The sequence below is a fragment of the Peromyscus eremicus genome, unplaced genomic scaffold, assembly GCF_949786415.1.
Source record: "Peromyscus eremicus unplaced genomic scaffold, PerEre_H2_v1 PerEre#2#chr22_unloc_1, whole genome shotgun sequence".
Classification (NCBI taxonomy): domain Eukaryota; kingdom Metazoa; phylum Chordata; class Mammalia; order Rodentia; family Cricetidae; genus Peromyscus; species Peromyscus eremicus.
This window is the reverse complement of record NW_026734286.1, coordinates 8,458,761-8,483,055: the sequence shown is the minus strand read 5'-3', so window position 1 is coordinate 8,483,055 and position 24,295 is coordinate 8,458,761. Positions and strand designations below refer to the sequence as shown.

Here is a 24,295-nt window from a genome sequence, read left to right as displayed (position 1 = left end):
AACCTGGCTGTAAACCTGCTACTGGCTAGTATTTTCTCGCCTTTATAATGTAAATAAATCCATTCCAAAAGTTTATCCTCTTGTGCTATATCTGTAGGTGACAATTTAGTGGGGTAAATAAGTATGATTGAGGGCAACAAAGGATACACAAATGCATCTAGGTTCTGATTCAAATATCTGTAGTTATTTTTTGCCTCTCAAGATGGTGAGGACAGTCCAATGTCATCTCTCCTTCAAGAGTTTAAATGGATTGGCTAGTGCATAATTAGGTGTTAAAGATTTTGATTTTGTGAAGTTGCACTGGAAATACCAATCAAACATCATAAGTACAGGAATGAATACATAAATGAAGTCAACTTTTTTATAGGCTCTTCTAAGTCAAAACGGAGAGAATTAAAGATTAGATAGATCAGTAAATTACTCATGCCATACTTCGTATAATTTTCAGAAAATGGAGGATATGTATTTAAAGGAGGCTCTAGAGAGGGAGCTGAGGGAGCTGTCCTCAGCACACATACAAGTGATACTATTTTTACTCTTGATTTTGTCTTAACAAATCACCTTTTTGCCTTTTATCAATTTTAAAGTTTGATCATAAAGTCTATATTCATTCATGGAATTCACTATCATTCTTTCATAATTAATGTCCTCCTTATCTTTCTTTCTTAGTTTAGTAATAGTCCATGTTAATGATCAAAGGACCCAAAATTGAACAGGAACTTTTCCTTGTTCATATGTCTTTCCAATATTGTTTTGGGTTCTGTCCCATACTTCATCTAAAATTTCTTTTCTGGAAACCAGGAGTTATAATTATAATCAATTTGCAAGCAATCTAATATTTGTGAATTTAATACTTGTGCTCCTTCTTTTAGAAAATGATGCACTAGCTCAACATAAGGCAAAACTTTCCCTGGTTTCTGTGCCATCAATCTCACTAACCTACTCTGAGGGTTTTCACTCTCATAATTTGTAGCTGACTTCTTTCTGTTCAATTACAACTTTTCACCACTCTAGAGGTGGTGGGACCTGGGAGAATGGAGCCAATAAATGAGGAGGACTAAAGTCTCATACAATAGCCAACTTTATTCAGTGCCCCAGACAATTTATATTCTGCGGATTAAGAAAGGTAAGATGAGTAAAGTTCTCATGAGTTTAATAAGTATACAATGATTAAAAAAAAAAGTTACATGGAACAAAAATGTTTTTCCATAAAAGTATATAAAGGATAATTCAAACATTTAATTGAATAACAATAGCAAGCAATACTGAGTATTGAAGTGGGTTAATAGGGAATTGTTTTTGTGTGTCAAGTTGTATACAAAATCTGAAGTCAGGGCTGGAGAGATGGCTCAGCAGTTAAGAGCACTGGCTGTTCTTCCAAAGGTCCTGAGTTCAATTCCCAGCAACCACATGGTGGCTCATAACCATCTATAATGAGATCTGGTTCCCTCTTCTGGCCTGTAGAATACACGCAGGCAGAACATTATATACATAATAAATAAATCTTAAAATTTTTTTTAAAAAAATCTGAAGTCAATTCACACCCGATACACCTGGGAGCACAAAAAAAAACATTCCATAACAATTCCTGGCTTTGAAGAAACTGAGGTCACAAGAGTCTTGCCTGTTTTCTTGGACTGCTAACATAAACATCCAAATTCTCCTCAAATGACTCCTTTCAAGGACTGTGTTCTGACATAACACCTAAATTAATTTTAATTTTAGGAAAAAATACAACATATACACAAAAAAAGCACTTTTAAACTATAGTCATACACACACATATCTATCTTTGCTCCATTTGCATACCTGGTGGCCAAGGAAGCCAGAAGAGTACATCAGATCTTCAGGACAAGGCTTTATAAGTAGTTTTGAGCCATCTGATATGGGTTCTAGGAACCAAACTTAGGTACCCAACAGCAGTGCTACAACTGAATCAAATCCCCAACTGCCAAATATGTCATTATAGTGTAGAAGATGAAAATGTGTCATTACTTTCTGTCTTCTATCACATGGAGGTGATGAAATACCCTGGTATTTGGTTATTGAAGGCTTGAATGGATTTCTATCCCTCTGTGAATGGACTCTGCACATTGCTTTTTATTGTAATTGTTAACACAGTTCTCTTGATGTGACTGAAGACAACAAAAGATTTAGTTGAGTAGAGATAAGTCCAGATTACATTAGAGAAAGTTCCATAATATGATATGTTCTTTTTTTTAACAGTTTATTTTACATGCATAAGTGTTTTGTTTGTATGTATGTCTGTGTGAAGCTGTTGGATATCCTGGAATAGGACTTACAGACAGTTGTAAATTTCTACGTGGGTGCTGTGAATTGAAACTACGTCCTCTGGAAGGACAGTCAGTGTTCTTAATTGCCAAGTCATCTGCCCATAACCCCTTTTTTTGGATTTCTTGAGACAGGATGTCTTTGTTAGCATTTTGGCAATGAAACACCATGACCAAAAAGCAAACTGGGTAGGAAAGGGTTTATTTGATCTACACCTCCATATTGCTGTTCATCATTGAAGGAAGTCAGGACAGAAATCTAAACAGGGCAGGAACCTGGAGGCAGGAGCTGATGAAGAGGCCATGGAGGGGTACTGCTTACTGGCTTGCTTTCAATGGCTTACTCAGCCTGTTTTCTTTTAGATCCCAGAACCCTTCCCCATGAATCACTAATTGAGAAAATGACTTACAGCCAGATCTTATGGTGGTATTTTCTCAATTGAGTTTCCCTCTTTTCAGATAATTCTAGTTTGCATGTGAAGTTGATGCAAGACTAGCCAGTATAATTGATCACTTGTCAACTTGACACAGAAACACATCCCTATTAAGCCACAACCTTAAGCTGGGCAATGGTGGCACATGCCTTTAATCCCAGCACTTGAGAGGCAGAGGCAGGCAATCTCTGTGAGTTTGAGGCCAGCCTGGTCTATAAAGTGAGTTCCAGGACAGCTAGCACTGTTACACAGAGAAACTCTCAAAAAAAAACTCTCTCAAAAAAAAAAAAAGCCACAACCTTTCCTTTCTTATTCATTCACAAGCTCTCACATTAAAAACACAAATAACTTTAATAAATGTCCCACAATTTTTACAAATTCAAACATATTAAAAATTCTTTCAACTTGTAAAAAGTCAAAATTAAATATCTTTTCCCTTCAAGAAAGAAGCATGGTAGTCACAACCTGAAAAAAACAAAACCAAACTCTGACAGTATAAATAACTCAACATCCAAGAACTGGGACACACTCACAATCTTCAGGGCTTCTCCACAGGGTTTGGGTCACTTCTCTGGCTACACTCTCTATAGTACACAAAACTTCTCTTCTAGGCTCTGACTGGTTCCACTTCACCACTGCTGATGGTCTTGGTGGACACCCCATAGTACTGGCATCTCCAAAATGATGGAGTTTTTGCCTGGTGCCTCTTTTATTAGGCTCCTGAAATTTCTCTCTAGTATGTATTCTTTCATGATTTTGAAGATGACTGCTATGTACAAAAGTTTTACCACATTGATTACATCTGTAGGGTCTCTCCCCAGTATGATTTTTTTCATGTTTCTGAAGATAACCTTTCTGTGCAAAGGCTTTACCACATTGATTACATTTATAGGGTTTCTCTCCAGTATGATTTCTTTCATGCATTTGAAGATAACTGCGAGTTGAAAAGGCTTTACCACATTGACAACATTTATATGGTTTCTCTCCAGTATGACTTCTTTCATGCCTTTGAAGATTGCCATTACTTGCAAAGGCTTTACCACACTGATTACATTCATAGGGTTTCTCTCCAGTATGACATCTTTCATGTTGTTTAAGACTACTAGGATCTGTAAAGGCTTTACCACATTGATGACATTCATAGGGTTTCTCTCCAGTATGACTTCTTTCATGTTGTTTAAGACTACTTGAACATGTAAAGGCTTTATCACATTGATTACATCCATACGGTTTCTCTCCAGTATGATTTCTTTCATGACTGTGAAGATGACTTTTTTGAGCAAAGGCTTTACCACACTGATTACACCCATAGGGTTTCTCTCCAGAATGACTTCTTTCATGCCTGTGAAGATGACTGTTATGTGCAAAGGCTTTACCACATTGATTACATTCATAAGGTTTCTCTCCAGCATGACTTCTTTCATGCCGGTGAAGATGACTTTTTCGTGCAAAGGCTTTACCACACTGATTACACCCATAGGGTTTCTCTCCAGAATGACTTCTTTCATGCCTCTGAAGAAGACTGTTCTGTGAAAAGGCTTTGCCACATTGACTACATTCATAGGGTTTGTCTCCAGTATGAGTTCTTTCATGTATTTGACAATGACTAGGACGTGCAAAGGCTTTTCCACATTGATGACATTCATACTGTTTCTTTTTAGTATGAGTTCTGGGTACTTGAAGATGACTGTAATATGCAAAGTCTTTATTGCCTTGATTATATTCATAAGGTTTTATTTTCAAAAGAGGTCTTTGGTGTAATTGAAAAGAGGAATCAGATCTAAATAATTTATCAAGTTGTTTACATTCATAGGTTTCTTCTTCATTATGGGATTTTTTGTGTGTCTGAAGATACTTATAATCGTTAAAGACTTTAGTACATTGCTCACATTTATGGCATCCTTTTCCCGTATGAGTTTTTTCATCACTTTGAAGAGAGCTAGAAGAACTCAGAGCTTTAAGACATTGATTGCATTCATAAAATTTTCCTGTAGTGTGAGTCACATTACATGTGCAACATGAACGAGGACAAACAGAAGAATTTCCATATTCCTTGTACTCATGAGGCTTTTCTCCAGTGTAAGTATGTAGATGTATTCCCACTGCAGTTGGAAATCCAATTAATTGTACACTTGTATCACATTTACAAAGTCTTCTCATAGTGGGAACTACTATATATCTTCTAATTTTTCTGGAAGAAAGAGAGGTACATTGCTTCTTTCCATATCCCTTAGGATCACATGGCTTGTATCCTGAGTGACAGATGATATACCTATTAAAGGAACAATAACAAACCAAAAGACTTTCAGAATACATTTGCACAGTTTAACTTTCTGTTTCTCATAAAGATATGGTGTAGAGGTTAAGTTCTCTCCACCACAACAACTTTCTTGACTCTCATAAACTGCCCCTCTCAATAAACTATGGTAAGTCACTAGAAGAATATGAGCAACACTAGCTTTACTATGGGCTATTTGCATATAAAATATCTTGGACATACCCTAATCCCTTAATCAATGTGAATGCCTTTACAATTAGTGCATTGAATAAAAGTAAATGGATGGATCTACATGGATCTCAGGGAGCTACAATTAATATGGTATAATATTAATATTAATATGGCATAATATTAATATGAAATCTGTTAAGGCATTGTTTCCTTGTCTTGTTTCTTAGAAGAATGCCTTGCTAACACAGATAAGCTACCTGAATTTGAGGTACATAATGCTGTAAGAATTTTATAATCATCACAAAGCTGTAATTATTTACACTGTTGCTTTTTATTAAATATCAGGGCACATTAAAATTTCAGAGACAGAAATGTATACATGAAAATTACCTTCTTTGAATGTGACTGCTGGAGAACTGACAGTCTGGGGGGGCACCCTCTGTGTCCAAGACCCACTGGCCCAACCCGGGCCTGAACTGGCAGTGGACACAGACTCTCGGGTCTGTGGGGGCCATATTCAATCAGGAGCCACTGACCCAACCCAGGGCTGAATTAGCAATGGACACAATGCAGCTGAAGAAGGGCAGGGGATTCTAAGCCTGGCCTGAAGGGGAAATCCAGCCAAGAACCCACCCCACACCATGTGGCCAGGATAGATAGAATGCAACCACAGGCACTACTAGGAGCCTGCCCAGTGCTGGTACCAGGTGGTTGGGCACTATAATGATCTCCTTGTGATGAGGAAGCATGGCCCAGCCTTGTGCCATGGTGACCTGAGTGAGACAGGGAGACCCACATGCAGGCCTGGTGCTGCCCACCCTGAGCTCTTAAGAGAAAACATTGGCCCACCTGGTACCTCACCAGCCAGAAGGCCACTATTAGAGTGAGCAGAAGTATAGTATGTTGTCTTATGGGAGAGAGGGGGAGAGAGAGAGATAGAGAAAGATGAAATGGTTCAAGTCCTGTGAACAGAAGCAAATATGAAGATGAGAGAGGAGGAGAGCTGATCCCTTTATCAGCAGTAACACACAGGAAAGTGAGCCTTGCACTTTGTCCGGGCAGCACAGCAGAGATGACCCTGTTGATGAGACCACAGGTGAGCCAACCCTGAGGACAGGAGCATGGAAGACCTAGCTCCATCCCTCATCTACCACATACCAACATGGGCTGGGAATAGATGCACTTCCATGCCCTCTCCTTATACTTCAATGCCTGGGGCAGATGGGAGAGCCGGCCCTATGGTCATAAGAGCAGGACAGCTGTCCCTGACCCCCACCAGCTGCAACACTCAAGAGAGCAGGCTCTGTACATCACCAGGGCAGCAAAATTGAGCCAACACTGTTAGTGCATGTGTGGGAGAGCCAGCCCCCAAACTATTAACATGGGAGGGCTGTCGCCGCTACTCATTTGTTTTGTGGTGACATTGGCAGTGGAGACATGCCCTCCCCCAAGCCCAGCAATGCTGGAGGCAGGTGGGAGAGATGACCTGTGATCATAAGAGTGGGAGAACCATCCCTGATCCCCACCATCTGCAACAATATAGAGAGCAAGCCCACCTTGCTGGGGCAGCACAATAGAGCCAACCCTGTAAGCAGTTTTGAGTGAGCAAGTACCAAAACTGTGAACAGGGGAGAGCTGTCCCCATTACCCATCTGTTCTATAGTAGCATGGAGTAGGGAGAGCTACCCTTTTCTCCTTTCCCCTGCCCAACAACACCTGGGGCAGGTGGGAGAGCTGGCATTGTGGTCATAATAACAGGAGAGCTGTCCCTGACCCCCCACCAGCTTCAACATTTGAGAGAGCAGGCCCTGAACTTTCCCAGGGCAGCAAAATAGAGCCAATATGGTTAGGGCAGGTGTAGGTGAGCCAGCCCCGAAACTGTAACCATGGGAGAGATGTTCCCGTTTCCCATCTGGCAGACCAACCCTATAGCTGCCTATTCCCAGACCCAGCATTATGACTTCATCTGTCCAAACATTGACCTCATTTATGATCTGCTGGAGTACATGAAGGGACTTGAACCACAAACCCAAAGCTGCAGGATCTCCATAATACAGGGTGTCAGTGGGATGTCCAGGAAGAGTCCTAGAGAGGGCTCAGCACTGGATGTGTAGTGGAGATCAAGGGCCTTGAACTAGACCAATGATTCTTTGCAATGAACACTTGCAAGCAGAGACGTATGGACAAAGGGGTATACAACGTGACTTACTGGGTCTCACTGAAGCTTCTATGAGATTTCTAATTTTTTCCCTTTTTAAAATTTTTCTCATATTTTCTTCCTTCTTTTTCTCTTCAAATTTTTTTAATGGGGGTGGGACAAGCAGGGGCAGAGGGCAGATGCAAAGGGATGGGGAATGAATGGGATCAAGATATATGATGTGAAAAATACATAGAAGAAAGAAAGAAAGAAAGAAAATTACCTTCCATGTCTTCTAGAACTTTGACAATGTTCTTCAATATTCTGATCTTCCCATTTGTAGCCTAAAATATAGTACCAGAAATGTATGCTATATTATTAGAAATTATGTAAAACTTAAGTTATTATCATCAGTGAACCTTACAACCATGCCTGATTTATTCACCACATTCTTCCTCTTTTATAGGTGAAGTCACAATAGAACACTAAACTCCAAAAAAGACTTGTCTCAAGTAATAAAGTAAAGGAAAACTCACATTCTTACCTATAGCAGTGAGGTTCTCACAGGTTTCCAGCATCACATCTTTGTAGAGACTCTTCTGGGAAGGATCCAGCAAAGCCCACTCTTCATGAGTGAAGTTCACATGCACATCCTTATAGGTCACTGCATCCTAAAATATACCATACACATATGTAACAGAAATGGTGAGGCTGAATGCATTGTAAATGTCCACTTTATTGGGAATATATTTACATAATTCTTCACATTCAACAAATTTATTTCATATCATAGAATTTCAAATGCAATCACCAAGTCATTTTAAAGAAAACAGAAAAGGAGAACCATGACTCTCATTTCTGGGTCCTCTGAACAGTACATGGCATTACAAGAGAAATGCTGACTTACATATATAGAAAGATATGCAAACAGAACAATCAGCAAAATTGTATCCAAATTACTGACATCAAAAAAGAATGGACAAGATGGGCATGGTGGTGCACACCTTTAATCTCAAAACTCAGGAGGCAGAGACAAGTGAATCTCTGTTTTCCAGGCCAGCCTGATCTGTAGAGATTTCAAGGTCATCCAAAAGCACATTTTGATACCCTGTCTCAAACAAACAAAGAAAAATAAAAGAGAATACTCAGAGGCTCACACTAAATTCCACCAATGACTCAAACATCCACTCCAGAAATATATTTTCCTTTCAGAAAACTGGAGTGCCTCATTTAAATTATAATGCTAATATGATATTCCTACAAAGAAATGAATATTTAATAACCTACTCACTGACAGATTAAAAGGGTTCTCAAAAATATTAGTGAAGTAATGGCTGATGCTAAAAAAAGAAATGAAAGAAAACAAACAAAAAATGGTAGAGGATAAAAATGGATCAACAGTTAAGAGATCACCTGTTGTTTTTGCAGAGGACCTGCATCAATCCTCAGTACTCACTTGGAGGTCCCAACAATTTGTAACTCCAGTTCAAGAGAATCCAGTGTTTTCTTCTGATTTCAGAGAACACCAGGCACACATAGTACACATGCATATATACAGGCAAAAGACTCACGCACACATTTCAAAAATTAAAACACGCATAAAGATATGGAGAAAGTTACCCATCTGCAATGCAATGATTCATAAGATTGGTATTAATGCCATGAATTATGACATTCTGGTGGAAAAATGATACTTTCTACCAAAGTTTAAAAGTAAAGAAGTAAGTAAAGCTCAACACATGAGCAAATGTTTCACATGTACAAAAACCTCATTCTATCAGCCATAAATTTAAAAATAAAAATATCAGGGCAGAAAAGTAGCAAAGAAAAGCAATTGCTTCTATTTTACCTTATATTATTTAGGGATGGAGTCTGTTATGGTGGTAATGGCATAGCTGCATAAGAAAGAAAGGGGATGCGCAGTTTCAAGCACAGAAAGAAGACAAGTGTGGTCAGCGTATAAACACTCAACACCCAGGCCCAGAGACTAACATACTCTAGAAAGGCCCCTCATCCTAAAGGTACCACATGCACCCTAGTGAAACCCATAAACCAGAGACAAAGTCTCAAATACATCATCTTACCTGGGAGAATTTTCATTCACCTACCACATTTTGACACAGGTCATGATAGGTTCACACTCAACCCATAATGAAAAATGTGTTTAGTCTAACCTCAAACATCCTCATATTTTGTACCAGTCCCAAAACTGTTAGAATGTACAAAGTTTATTCTGACACTCAAGGGAGTCTCTTAACTGTGATACCTTGTAAAACTAAAAAAAAAAAAAAATTTATCTACACAACACATAAAGATACAGAATCTGAAACCCTGCAAAGCAAACACCAAACTCTGCATGTCTGTGTTGGACACCTGAGGCTTCAGTTTCAAAGGGCTTAGATGGCTCTTTCTCTTTGACACTTTTCACACAATCTCTCTCTTGCTACTTTCATACCCTACATGCAGCTATTCATGGAAGGTGTCTCAAAGCTTCAGTATCTCAACATCTAGTGGACCAAAATGCTACCCAGTCTTCATTTCCACACCTTCAAACAATGAACTATCACAGTCTCTTCACTGGGGCCTTGACTCTGCCAAACAAAAGGCTGCAACAATGCTGAACTGAAAGCACAGAGAATGAATCCATGACCTTTAAATTTTGCATCTTTCTTCTTTCAAGAAAATCTGACACATAGATAATACAGTTAAATGGGGTTCTAGCTTTGGATTGACCCTGCCCCACTGAAACAGATTAACAGCAAGTTCTATATATAGTTCTGGGACTGGGGATCTTGTTCCCTTTTCCTCCTCTATTTACATGCTTTGCTGAGTGGTACAGTACCCTTGTAACACCTTTTCTATATTTCCAAAGTGGAGCAGGTACCTTCTCTTTAATGGCCCTGAGCTCCCTGACAATTACAGCCTGTTTCGGAACATGACTGCCATCTGATACTACCTAGTGCTGTTTTTCTTTCCAAACTACACAGGTTTTTATTAATTTCTGCCCCTATTGTTGCTCTTTTCCTCTATGGATCTGCATGAGTCATCAGTAATAACCAAGCCACAGACTAAATCTGTTGTCAAGACAGTCCATGACTAATTTAGCCTTACTCATTTTCACAGGACACAGGAAGAATACATACAGACAATATGCCAAAATATTACACAAAACATCTATCTTAGTTACTGCATTATGGCTGTGAAGAAACACTATGACCAAAGTGACTGTTATAAGGCAAGGCTTTTTATTTGGGGCTTGATTACACAGACAGAGGATTAGTCCATTATCATCATGAATGTCAGCATCAAAGTAGGCATGCATGGGGCTGAGAATAACTTCCTGATACAGACAGGCAAGCAGAAACACTTGGCTTTGGCTTTTGAAACCTTAAAGCCCACCTACAGTGACACCTTAACAAACCACACACCTACTCCTACAAGGACATATCTCCTAATTTTACACAATTATTTCCAGTAATTGGGGACCAAGCTTCTAAAGGTAGGAGCCTGAGGGTCTTGAGCAAACCATGAAAGAAATATAACCTAAGTAGAAAGAGCAGAATAGGAAAAGAGTGAAAGAAATTGAGGAAAAACAGGGAGTAAGAACAAGGGAGAGGGAGAGGGAATGAGAGAGAGAGATAGGAACAAAGGGAAGAAAATATTTACCCAAACATAGGGGAGCCAATACTTCTTGCCATGTTATAGGCTTTCTCAATATAACCTTCCCAATTCCATCTAAGAAGAGAGTAAACAATTCGAGACCTCCACACTTAGGTTTAAGTCCCTATTTTTCTCTAAGTGCATAGCATTATCCTTTGTTTCCCTCCCTACCCAGTTCCCTCAGAGAACCTGGCAAATCTTAGATAAGGCAGGGTAGAAGCAATGAAGGCAGTCTCTTGGTGTCTTAAGGGTTACTATTATAGATGATGCCATCTGGAAGGTGCATTTCTAAATGGGTAGAAGTGCCTCACAAGGCTACTAAGTTTTTAAATTCAATTTCACTATTTTAGCAAGTTGAATTCTTAAATTTCAGTCAACAGAGAGCCGCAGATCTGTCTGATCACAGCCTAGAACATAATCAACTGGGATAAAATGGGGTCAAGCAACATCTTGTACCTGGCGACCGAGGAGAAAGTAAAACATCTGGATGACAATGATTCGCTTACACAGTTACAACCTGTGTGGTAAGACACACAGATGAACTCAACTGTCCCAGCTTTAGGCCACGGAATTCTTTCCTCTATTCCTGTACGGGGACTACCTGCCTAGGCCATAGTTACTATCTACTGCTACATTCATGCTAACCTAATTAAAGAGTCTTTTAAAAGAAAAGGGTTTAACAGTGCACATGGAAACGTTGAGAAGTATTGATCCAAGTGGGACTTGTGTCTGATGGAGATGGGCTAGTCTTAGCAGGGAGCTGAACCAACCTTAAGAAGGAAGCAACTCTGTGGTTTGCTGCCACCTTGGCTATAATGTCAAAGTATATTAAGAAAATTCAGAGTTTGAGCAATACATTCAATGAAAGTCTAATAAAATGTCTAATAATTTATGCTATCAGCAGAAAATTGATGGCAAAAGGTCATCATGAATGAAAAAAATGATCAACATAAGATTGAATAAACAGCACACATAGTGACATCATCTGAATTCAAACCTTCAAATACAACTATCATAAAGATTGTATTGTCTGGGAAAGAATAAAGAGATCAACTGAACATGAGAGCAAATTGACATATGAACACAACTGAAATATAGTCAGTGTTGAACAATGAGACCAGGGAACCTAACAAGTATGGCCTTACATGTTCCACATGACTGGAACACTGTGGCATTTATATGCAAATGTATTAATAACACAGATGTTAAGATCTGTACAAAATTAACCCCAGAAGGATCTTACAGCTGCATGTTAAGTGGCAAGTACAGAACTTCAAGAAGATACTAGAGAAACAAGGGTTCTGCAAGTTAGCAAATCTGCCTTCCCTTGTGATGGTAAAAGTAGCTGACTTGTGCTCATTGCATGGTGAAGCCAATAATAAGCATGTTTTCTCAGAAGGGCTGCTGCTCCCTATGCTCAGGAAGGAAGGCATGACAGGAACTCAAACATGGCAGAAACCTGGAAGCAGGACCTTACGCACATGACATGGAAGGTGCTGCTTACTGGCTTGCTCACCATGGCTTGCTCAACCTGCTTTCTTATAGAACCCAAGACCTCCAGCCCACGGGGGGACCTCATCCACAATGGGCTGGATACTTCCCAAACCTACAGCTGGGTCTTATGGAGGCATTTCCTCAATTGAGACTCTCTCCTCTCACATGACTGTAACTTGTGTCAAGTTAACATAAAACTAGCCAGCACACTGATGATTCACCTTAATTGGATTAAACAGAAACCTGGATGAGTGCCCTCTGAAGTGGGAGAGAACAGAAAGGAACTTCAAGAGTCTATGTTCTGCTGGATTGAACTCCTGGGGCAAGAGGAGTGTAAATGCATTCTGCTGTTAGTACTTCTGTTTGATTAGGTAGTCTTTTCTAGACTCTTCAGGAGACTTTTAAACAATATATCAAGCTGACTAGGTGACACATTCCTGTAATCTGAGCATCCAGACTAGCATGGGCTGCACAGGAAGGTGCAGGAGATCTGGGACAGCAAAGAATAATTCTGCCTTAAATAAGATGTTTTTCTAAGGTGCTAGAATGGGACCCAGAGCTTAGCTATGCTAGGGCAACTATTCTACCTCTGACCCCCCCCCCAAAAAAAAAGTACACAGATATACCTTTCTTTAAGGATTGTTGAGATGGACTCTCACTATATACCAGTAGCTGGCCTAAAACTTTCTATGTACTGTTTGGGAAAGAATAAGTTGATCAAGAAAATCTAAGAAAAACTTAAAAATAGAAACACAATTAATATAGAGTCAATTTTGACACAGGAGGCCAGACTGACCTTACACACGTGACTGGACCACCCTGTCATCTACATGCAAATGTGTTGACACAGACTTTATGCCCTGCACAGAATTAACTGCAGATGGATCCTACACCTGAATGTTCAGTACCCAGTGCAGAACCTCTAGTAGACACTAGAGAAACCAGGGCTCTGAGGCAAGGATGAAAGTGGCGCATGCCCGAGCACTGCACAGTGACGTTAGCAATAAGAACAAATCCACACACAGTCCACCCATTCCCGTGTTCTCCAAAGGCCCAGCCTGCAGATGGAGTTTACTCAGATGACCCCGAGTTGACTGGACAGCAGGGACCTCACGTGACCTCACGGAGCGCCGCGCAGGCCGCCGGTTCCCACAGTCCCAGGAGGACCCTCACACCGGCTCCGGGACCGCTCCCTACGTGGGGACGGCGGCCCCTCACTCACCATGGCATAGCAGGAGCTCGCTCGGCTCTCCTCACAGTGGGCCCCAGCGCAGCACGAGAAACACGACAGTCCCCCTCAGCTTAGCGCCAACGAACTTACACCTTGACGGACCGGAAGTACCCGCCCCCATTCAGACTGGTAGTCCGCCTGGACGCCCTCATTGGCTAATGTGGCCTGAGTGACAGGAGGAGCTCCCTCAGCGACAGAGTCCTGTGAAGGGACACAGCTCTGCGGTTCCCAGCCCTGGCTTCCACCCTAGGCACAGAACTTAGAGAAAGCATCTAAGTAGACCTTCAAAGATCTCCTTATTATGTAACGGTCCCAACACTGTTCCAATGTACAAAGTTTCTTCTGAAAATCAAGGCAGTGTCTTGAATGTGGCATCTTGTAAAATCAAAACACAAAGTATATACGCCCAACACACAATGACTCAGAATACACATTTCCCCTTTCAAAGAAATTTAAAAAAAAAAAAAAATTACTGGAACAAGGCAATACTAAAGCCCTGCAAGGCACACACCTGCAGCTCTGTGTCAGACATTTCAAAGAGCTTAGATGGCTCGTTCTCTCTACAACTTCTCAAACTTCTCTCTCTTTGTCTATTTCCACTACCTTCATGCAGCTTTTCATGGAAGGTGTCTCAAAGCTTGAGTTTCTCGCATGTAATGGCCTCAAGATGCAACACAGGCTTCATTATCATGGATTCATGCAATGAACACCCCAGGTCTCCTCACTAGGGATTGGACTTTGCAAAAGAGATGACTGAAACACTGCTGAGCTGAAGCACAGAGGAAGAATTCATAACCTTTAAATGCTGCATCATTCTTCTTTCAAGAAAAAGTAGCACAGACCTGGTAACACCACAGGGGTTCTAGTTTTGGATACACCTGGCCCCAGTGGAACAGAGCAGCAGCAGATTCTGTATGACGTTGGTTTCTGGGACTAGGAATCACCTTGCCCTTTCCTTCCACAGTTAAATGCTTGGCTGGGCGGGCAGTGCCTTCTCTGTATTTCTAAGGAAGAACAGGTGTCTTCTCTCTAATGGCCCTATTCCCCCTGATAATTTCTGTCTCTGTTTCATCATCATATGACTGCCCTCTAAAACTGCCTAGTGCTGTTTTTCTTTCCAAACCACATTGTTTCATTAATTTTTGTCCCTATTGTTGCTCTTTTACACTATGGGCCTGCATGAATAATCAATAATAAATGTGCTGTGACTATATGTTTTGTCAAGACAGGCCATTACTATTTAATTCAGCCAGCCTTATTCAATATCACAATACATGGCCCACAGAAAAATAATACACCAAAATATTACATAGACAACCTGTCTTAGTGACTGTTTTATTGCTGTGAAGAACCATTATGACCAAGGCAACTTTTATAATGATAGGGTGCTAATTTGGCCCTTGATTCCAGTGACAGAGGACTAGGCAACTGTCATCATGAATGGCATCATTATGGTGGCAAGGTATGGCACTGAGACTTCCATAGTGATACACAGGCAAGCATAAAAAACACTGTCTTGGTGTGGGCTTTGGGAACCTCAAGTCTCACTTACAATGACACACACCTTAACAAAGACACACCTAATACCACAAGGGCATACCACCTACTGTTACACCAAGCATTTAAATATAAGAGCCTGAGGGTGCTGAGAACAATATAAACCATGAAAGGAATATAACCTAAGTAGGAAGTAGGAAAAGGTCTAGAATAGAAGACAGAGGGTGAAAAAAATGGACTGAACTGGAGAGAGAAAAAGTGTGTGTGTGTGTGTGTGTGTGTGTGTGTGTGTGTGTGTGTGTGCAGAAGACAGAGAGGGAGGGAGAGAGAGAGAGAGAGAGAGAGAGAGAGAGAGAGAGAGAGAGAGAGAGAGAGATGGGGGGGAGCAAAGGAAAAAAACATTTTCTAGAAATTGAGTGGATCCAGTCCCTCTGGCTGGGCAATAGGTTACCATAATATAACCTTCCCTATCCCATCTAAGAAGAGATTAAACAATGTGAAGCCTCAAAACTTAGGTTTAAATCTCTATATTTTCTCTGAATGCGTGGCATTATCCTTTGTTTCCTTCCCTATCCTGTTCTGGCAGAGAACCTGGGAAACCTTGGATCAGCTCTGGTGTAAGTAATTAAATCAGTATCTTGGTGTGCTTACATGTGACTATGGTAGATGATGCCATCTGGAAGCTGCATTTCTAACTGGGTAGAAGTGCTTCAAAAGGCTACTAAGATTTTAAATTTGATTTAACTATTTTAACAAGTTAGAATCTGAATATCTCTGTTGTGGAATATTATTTTAAGATGTGTTACATAAGGTGTGTCTATGCTCTGGAACATTTGTTTAATGATGCAAAGATGTGTTGCATTCCCTTATGTTGCATTTGTTTAACTCCGTGAAGCTGTGATTCTTTGCCTGTCTAAAACACCTGATGGTCTAATAAGGGGCTGAATGGCCAACAGTGAGGCAGGAGAAAGTATAGGCAGGGCTGGCAGGCAGAGAGAATAAATAGAAGGATAAATCTGGGGGAAGAAGAAGGAGAAAAAGAGGAGGATGCTAGGGATCAGCCACCCAGCCACATAGCCAGACACCAAGTAAGTGTGAATGTAAGATATACATAAATAAGAAAAGGAAAAATCCAAGAAGCAAAAGGTAGATGGGATAATTAAAAGTTAAGAAAAGCTGGCAAGAAACAAGCCAAGCTAAGGCTGGGCATTTATAATTAAGAATAAGCCATCATGTGTAATTTATTGGGGATCTGGGTGGCAGGGCTCCCAAAGAGCAAAGAGCCAAAAGAGTAAAAAACAACCAACAACATTTTGGCATACCAATGTGGGCTGGTTTTCCATGTAGGTCCTGAGAAAGCTGAAAAAAAGAAAAGAAAAAGGAAAGGAAAAGGACACAGCTCTTTCAAGATGCACTGCTGTTCAGCAGTCAGTGCTAAGTAGAAACTAGAAATGGAAATCTAAGTAAAAACTGCTTGTGACAATGCAGGTACCAGCTTCCTACAGCTAGGAAGGTTGAATGCAGCCTTTGGTCACACACCTCCAGCCAGGCCAAGAGCTTTAGGCTCAGCTTTCAGGACCCAAGAAGCAGGCAGACCCAGCCAAGAGAGCCATATGGAGGATTCAGGTATAACTTAGCAGTTTAAACTTTGCTCCTACAGTCAAAAAAGATTAGAGATACACAGTAAAGAAGGTCCATATGAGAAAAAAAATCTTCTAAACAGGTTCCAGTGTGTTTTACAATATGTGAAGGCTTAAGAAAGAAAGAAATAGGGTATGAACAGTCATAGAAAGAAAGAAATAGTTTAAAAATAATAAAATACTTAAAGAGAGAAGTAAAATAATAAAAAAGAATAAGCAACATAAGATGAGAAATATACAAGGAGTATGGATCCTCTATGCTATTGTGTTGGTTTTGAATTTTTTGATTGTTGATAAGCAAACAACAGCTGTTAAGAGACCTGGAATTGAAAGAGCCACTTATGAAACAAACCAGCCTAGATATTTTATGAATGCCTTAACTTTAAAATGGAAATAAAAAATGCTTTGGAGAAGAGGTTTTGCTTTTGTTTCCATAAGAATCAAGATGCCGTGGGTTTGTTCCAGGTTAATATGGATCAGGTTTGATCAAGGGAGACCTCCTGAATCTTGACAAGATATATCTAGCAACAAAGATTATAGCTAGTCTTCCTAGGACTTAGACATCTCAAATTATCTCAGGGACCCTAAAGATACTACATCCACAGACAGCAGGGATGAGTTTAGAGAACACAACACCCACATTCCCAAGATGGGTTTGAGAGGCTTTTGGTTAATTGGTGGATAAAGGATGTTTGTTATATTTAGAGGAATATAGGAATATAAGAAAGATAGTAGGGTAGATTATTGAATCCACTTTAAACTAAAAAACAACTATTATTCTCAAATATTTTGTATTTGTATGGACTTTTGTATATTATACACATTTAAGGTCATTTTTGTTACAGCACACTATATGTTTTTAGTCTTGTTTAAAGGATTTTTGCATATTGATAAAATTTTAAGGTTATTTTCATTACAACATATTGTATATATGTTTCTATTCTTGTTTTAGATATTGTACCTATGCAGCTCCTTTAAAAATATAAGATAAAATTCTAGTTTTTGAAAGCTATTTTTTCTTTCATTTTCTTTATTAAGAAATTTTCTACTCACTCCACATACTATCCACAGATCCCCCTGCTCCCTCCTCCCACCCCCCAGCCCTCTTTCCGAAGCCACCCCGCATCCCCATATCCCCAAATTCAGGGGAGTCAGCAGAGCCCAGCACACTGAGCCTAGGCAGGTCCAAGCCCCTTCCCACTGCACCAAGGCTGTGCAAGGTGTCACACCACAGCCCCAGGTTCCAGAAGCCTGCCCATAGACCAGGGACAGATCCTGATCCCACTGCCTGGGTTCCTCCCAAACAGTTCAAGCCAAACAACCGTCTTCTGTATCCAGAGGGCCTAGTCCAGTCCCATGGGGGCTCCACAGCCACCAGTCCACAGTTCATGGGCTTCCACTAGTGTGGCCGGTCATCTCTGCACGTCCTCCCATCATGATCTCGACATCCCCCACCTGCAGTATCTCTCCTCTCTCTATTCAATTGGATTCCCAGAGCTCAGCCTGGTGCCTGGCCATGGATCTCTGTATCTGCCTCCATCTGTCACTGGACAAAGGCTCTATGAATGACAGCTAGGTTATTTGCTAGGCTTGTCACCAGATTAGACTGGTCCAGGCACCCTCTGGTCCACTGCCAGCAGACCAAGGTGGAGTTAACCTTGTGGATTCCTGAGAGCCTCCCCAGCACTCTGCCTCTTCCTATTCCCATGATGTCCTCATCTATCATGGTATCTTCCTCCTTGCCCTCCCACTCTGTCCCTGTTCCAGCTTGACCCTCCCATTTCTCCATGTTCTCATCCCCCACTCCTCACCCTCTGCCACCCCCCCACACCCAGTCCACTCATGTAGATCTCATCCACTTCTCCTTCACAGGGTCATCCATGTGTCCCTCCTAGGGTCTTTCCCTGTTAGCTAGCCTCTCTGGAGTTGTGGGTTGCAGTCTGGCCATCCCTTCCCTCACATTTAGTATCCACTTATGAGTGAGTACATACTGTTTGTCCTTCTGAGTCTGGGTTACCTCAAGCAAGATGATATTTTCTAGTTCCATCCATTTGCCTGCAAATTTCATGATATCACTGTTTTTTACTGCTGAGTAGTACTCCATTGTATATATGTCCATATTTTCTTTATCCATTCTTCAGTTGAGGGGCACCTAGGTTGTTTCCACGTTCTTGCTATTACAAATAATGCTTCTATGAACATAGTTGAGCATGTGTCCTTGTGGCAAGATTGAGAATTCCTTGGTTATATGCCGAAGAGTGGTATAACTGGGTCTTGAGGAAGACTTATTCCCAATTTTCTGAGAAACCGCCATACTGATTTCCAGAGTGGTTGTACAAGTTTGCATTCCCACCAACAGTGGAGGAGTGTTCCCCTTGCTCCACATCCTCTCCAGCATAAGCTCTCATCAGTGTTTTTTTTTATCTTAGCCATTCTGACATGTGTAAGATGGTATGTCAGAGTTGTTTTGATTTATGTTTCCCTGATGATTAAGGATGTTGAGAAATTCCTTAAATGCCTTTCAGCCATTTGAGATTCTTCTGTTGAGAATTTTCTGTTAAGCTCTGTAGCCCATTTTTTAATTGGATTGTTCAGTATTTTGATGTCTAGATTTTTGAGTTCTTTATATATTTTGGAGATCAGCCCTCTGTCAGATGTGGGGTTGTAGAGCTTTGATCTACAAAAGCTTCTCAGTTTCAGGAGGTCCCATTTATTAATTGTCACTCTCAATGTCTGTGCTACTGGTGTTATATTTAGGAAGTGGTCTCCTATGCCAATTTGTTCCAGACTACTTCCTACTTTCTCTTCTATCAAGTTGAAAGCTATTACTATGAACTATTGAAAATAATCAAGAAACACAAGTCAGTAGTTAGTCATCTATGACCATCAAATTTGTAGACATGTTAGGTGTGCTTTTAAGATCATATAGAGATATATTTTAGATAGATAAATGGTTTTCAAAGAGCTCAAAGACAGAATATGGCATTTAAAAAGTTTTATTAACCTAAGGTTTTTCATGACAAAGAGACATATCTGCCCCTGGCAGCACCATTTATTTCACAGATGATGGGCATTGAAGAAACTCCTTATGGAGTTTGCTTTCATTGTGACAAATTTAGCAATTTGGGCAAGAAACTGCTTTTGCCTTGACAGCGTGCTGTGCAGAGTGGACATGCAGGACCTACAGGAAAGTGGCTGCTGAACTTTGCCCAAACAAGTTGGGACAGTCCTTTAGTATTCCTGCTTTATGACAAGTCTGCCAGATATTCTGCAGGACACAGAGGAAAGAGACTGATTAACTTTGCCAATACAAGGCAGGACAATCTTTCAAAGTTCCTGCTTCACCGAAAAGTTTGACAGATATTCTAGACCTGTAAGCTGAAGATGGATGCCCCAATGTTACAGAGCAACTTTGGGTGACTGTCCAGGCAGCCAAACATCTTTGTTATTAGATAATACTACATCCTTCTGGGGCTTTAATGGAATTAAAGACTAGATAGTTATAGTTGCAGTTTTCCTTAGTAATGGTAGAAATTAAGTTAACTGTAAAACTTTGGACTCACTAAGATAGGATAGATAATGCATGATTTTCTCTGAATATGCTGACTACAAATGGACTGAATATTGTAAATGTAATTCTTATGTGATAATTGTTTTTTTTCTCTTTTTTCTTTTTTTTTTAAGTCCACTCAGACTGCGTTCCCTCCCTCTCACTCTCCCAAAGGAAGAGAGGAACAATCATCAATGGCAGGAGGCAGCTGCAGAGAAGCAGCACCTAGAGCCGGCTTCACGCTCAGGAGGGAACGCTACGTCTCGTCCTCGTGGTCTCGGGTGCTCTACACAGTCAGAGAAACTTCTCTAGTAACAAACTATAGAAATGATCCCTGAAAGTATAGTCTTGTGATAATTGTTTTTGTTGTATGTAGTTTTACTATGTTAAAGTTAAAACCTTTCTTTTTATTTAGAAAAAAAGGGGGAAATGTGGAATATTATTTTAAGATGTGTTACATTTGCCTATGTTCTGGAACATTTGTTTAATGATGCAAAGATGTGTTGCATTCCTTTATATTGGATTTGTTTAACTCTGTGAAGCTGTGGTTCTTTGCCTGTCTAAAACACCTGATGGTCTAATAAGGGGCTGAATGGCCAACAGTGAGGCAGGAGAAAGGATAGGTGGGCCTGGCAGGCAGAGAGAATAAATAGAAGGATAAATCTGGGGGAAGAAGAAGGAGCAAGAGAAGAGAATGCCAGGGACCAGCCACCCAGCCACATAACCAGACACTGAGTAAGAGTGAAAGTAAGATATACATAAGAAAAGGAAAAATCCAAGAAGCAAAAGGTAGATGAGATAATTTAAAATTAAGAAAAGCTGGCAAGAAATAAGCCAAGCTGAGGTTGGTCATTTATAATTAAGATTAAGCCATCATGTGTGATTTATTTGAGAGCTGAGTGGCAGGGCCCCCAAAGAACAAAGAGACAAACAAGTTAAAAAAAAAAAGCCAACAACAGATCTTAAATTCCAGCCAATAGGGATAGTCACAAATCTGTCTGTTCCGAGCCCAGACCATATCTGCTGGGACAAAATGGGGGAAGAAAGATCTTATGCCTGGATACTGAGAAGGTAAAACATGATGATGACAACACTCAGCTTCCATAGTTACAATCTGTGTTGCAAGATATGGATGGAATCAATTGTCTCTGGTTGAAGGCACGGAATTCTTTCTGATGTGGATTGGTCCTCAAGACCCACATGGTAGAAGAAGAGGGCTGGGTCCCACAGGCCGCCATCTGACTTTTGAATTGTGCCATGTGTGTGCACACATAATGAGGAGAATGATAACTTAAATCTTAAGAGAAATATTAAAAGCTAAAGGGATGGCTCAACAGTCCAAGCACTGGCTACACCTGCAGAGGTCCCAGGTTTGTTTTCCACCACCCACATATGGCTTATGTCTGTAACTCCAAGTTCCAGGGAACACAATGTCTTCTTCTTGCCTCTGGATCAGTACTTGAGTGTTAGTTCTGTCTTTCTATCATTTTGGGTGAGAACTCCGGTCAATAGGATTGGCAGCAAGCCACTCTATCAACTTGTCCATCTTGTTGGTTCTAATTATACATTTTGAGAAATATGGAGGTATATGTTCACAGGGTATGTGACTGGTAAATCTGCCTATGTGTGACTTCTAGATTTACATGGGAGGAACATGTGCAATGTGTGCCTCTGCATGTTTGCCATCTTTGCATGTGGGTGTGTTTGTAGAATTCTGCATGAGTGTGTGGGTTTGTGGACTTTGGTGTGCTGTGTTGTGAATGCACCATAATGCCTGTGTGAAGCTATTGAATGTCAATGTCCCCCTGGCACTGATGGTGACTCTGTCCCATTTAACAAGTTCCACAACCTCTCTCAGTTCCACTCACCCCCTTCCTGGTCTTTCCCATTGCTTCTCTGGGCAAGTCATGCCTGCTTGCTGCTAGCTTGTTTTTATGCTGTGTCACTGCCCACACTTTCCCCCACCCTTTTGCCAGCACTGGCACCACCCACTGTGAATATGGCTCTGCCCTAACCATGTCCTTGACCTACACTGACTTTCCCCACATTTCTATCCCTATCCAAGTCTCCAACCCCACCAAGCCTCTGTCTCCTCCTCTGCAGCAGCACACTAACATCCTGGGCCCTTCTCCTGTGGTCCTGCCCCTGGACCCTGACCACAATCAGGAGGCTTATAGTTGCATATGTTGCAACAGACAGCATTGTAGCAGGCATTGCAACCATAAACATCTGGGCAATTTCTTCATATAACTTGGTTGTACCTTCAGGACTTGGTCCTGGCATGATGCTTTATTTGATAATAGATGTTTTAATAGCTGCAGTCTCATGATGGGCCGCTCAGCTTGCATGGTAATGACCAGACCCATTTTCAAAGGTTCAGTTTCTACTAAAGCACAAGAGCAGGCCAAAAACTGACTCTCAAATGGAGAATAGTTATCTGCAGATAATGGTAGAGTCTTGCTCCAAAATCCCAAAAGTCTCTTCTGTGATTCAACTATAGGGGGCAACCACGGGCTTCAAACAGCATTCCAATCTGCTACTGACACCTCAAGTGCCATCGGGTCTTCTGGATCATATGGTTCAAGTGATACAGCAGCCTGGACCTGTTGAAGACCTATTTCCTGTTCCAGGCCACACACAATGATAGCAGCTTTCCATGTCACTTGGTATATGGACCAGGGTAACAAACCCAAGTGAGGAATGTGCTATCTCAAGAATCCAAAAAGACCCACTAAACATGGTGCTTCTTTCTTGGTGGGGGGAAGGGCCAGATGAAAAAACTTATCCTTCACCTTAGAAGGAATGTTTCTGCATACCACTGGACACCTATGAATTTCAGTGATGTAGAAGGCCCTTGAATTTTTGTTGAATTTATGTCCCATCCTCTAATGTGAATATTTGTTACCAATGAGTTCAAGGTGGTTGCTACCTCCTTTTCATTTTGTCCATTCAATATAATGTCATCCATATAGTGCAACAATGTGATATTTGTGGAGGAAATAGATAATCAAATCCATTCTAACTAAGTTATGACGCAAGGGTGGGGAGACATATAGTTGAAATAACAAACAAAAAATTAAAAAATAAAATAAAATATTCCCTCCTAGAAAGAGGCTCACTGGACTCAAGAAATACTCAAAAGTCTGGAGTTATGAATCTCCAGAATTCTGGGGCTGGAGAGATGGCTCAGAGGTTAAGAACACTGGCTGCTCTTCCAGAGGTCCTGAGTTCAATTCTCAGCAACCACATGGTGGCTCACAACCATCTATAATGAGATCTGGTGCCCTCTTCTGGCCTGCATGGATACATGCAGACAGAACACTGTGTACATGATAAATAAAATAAATCTTTTAAAGAAGAAGAAGAAGAAGAAGAAGAAGAAGAAGAAGAAGAAGAAGAAGAAGAAGAAGAAGAAGAAGAAGAAGAAGGAGAAGGAGAAGAAGAATCTCCAGAAATCTGCAAAGTTCTAAACTGATTTGATAAATGTAACTTAGGAACATGTTTAAGAATCTGGGGAGCTGAAAGTAACATCATTCCTTTCCTCTGTGCTTAGCCATTTTCTACTTTCTCCCCATATAGATGGATCTCAAAATCATCTTGTGAAGATAAAATTAGATACAGGCACTTCTTTTTGTGCTTCTATGATATGGTATAACTACATTTCTGATTTTTTTTTTTTTGCTTATGGATAAAATAACTTTTTGTTTGGCAAAAAATAAAGACTCTCCAGAAGTTTAAAAAGATTCACAAGGTATCTATTCAAGGCTACATAAAGGGTAACAATTTCTGGGGATGGGAAACTCCACAGACAGCAGAGTTACATGTAAATTGTATGACAAGTTCGAGAGATACAGCTGTCAGGGGTCATGGTCATTCACATTGAAGCAGGATTTCCACTGATTAGTTGCCTTT

The 24,295-nt window shown here is 40.7% G+C and overlaps 1 protein-coding gene and 1 non-coding gene across 2 annotated transcripts; both read right to left on the bottom strand.

The window, feature by feature from the left end:
• Nucleotides 1-1,063: 1,063 nt before the first annotated feature.
• LOC131900516 (zinc finger protein 431-like) lies at nt 1,064-13,794 on the bottom strand. The gene is made up of 4 exons (XM_059251764.1): nt 13,688-13,794; nt 7,856-7,982; nt 7,595-7,655; nt 1,064-4,997 (listed from the first exon to the last, which is right to left on the bottom strand). Exons 1-4 carry the CDS (start codon nt 13,688-13,690, stop codon nt 3,230-3,232), a joined length of 1,959 nt encoding a protein of 652 aa, XP_059107747.1. The 5' UTR covers nt 13,691-13,794; the 3' UTR covers nt 1,064-3,229.
• Nucleotides 13,795-20,517: 6,723 nt separating this feature from the next.
• Nucleotides 20,518-20,733, bottom strand: LOC131900841 (small nucleolar RNA U3). Its single transcript, XR_009376288.1, has one exon. It is a non-coding gene; the product is annotated as a small nucleolar RNA U3 (small nucleolar RNA).
• Nucleotides 20,734-24,295: the final 3,562 nt, after the last annotated feature.

Excerpts from the sequence above, each read along its gene's own strand:
- LOC131900516 (XM_059251764.1), bottom strand. Across the intron at positions 7,656-7,855 it reads TGAGAACCTCACTGCTATAG|GCTACAAATGGGAAGATCAG; the intron begins GTAAGAATGTGA and ends ACTATATTTTAG. Across the intron at positions 4,998-7,594 it reads AGTTCTAGAAGACATGGAAG|GTATATCATCTGTCACTCAG; the intron begins GTAATTTTCTTT and ends TTCCTTTAATAG.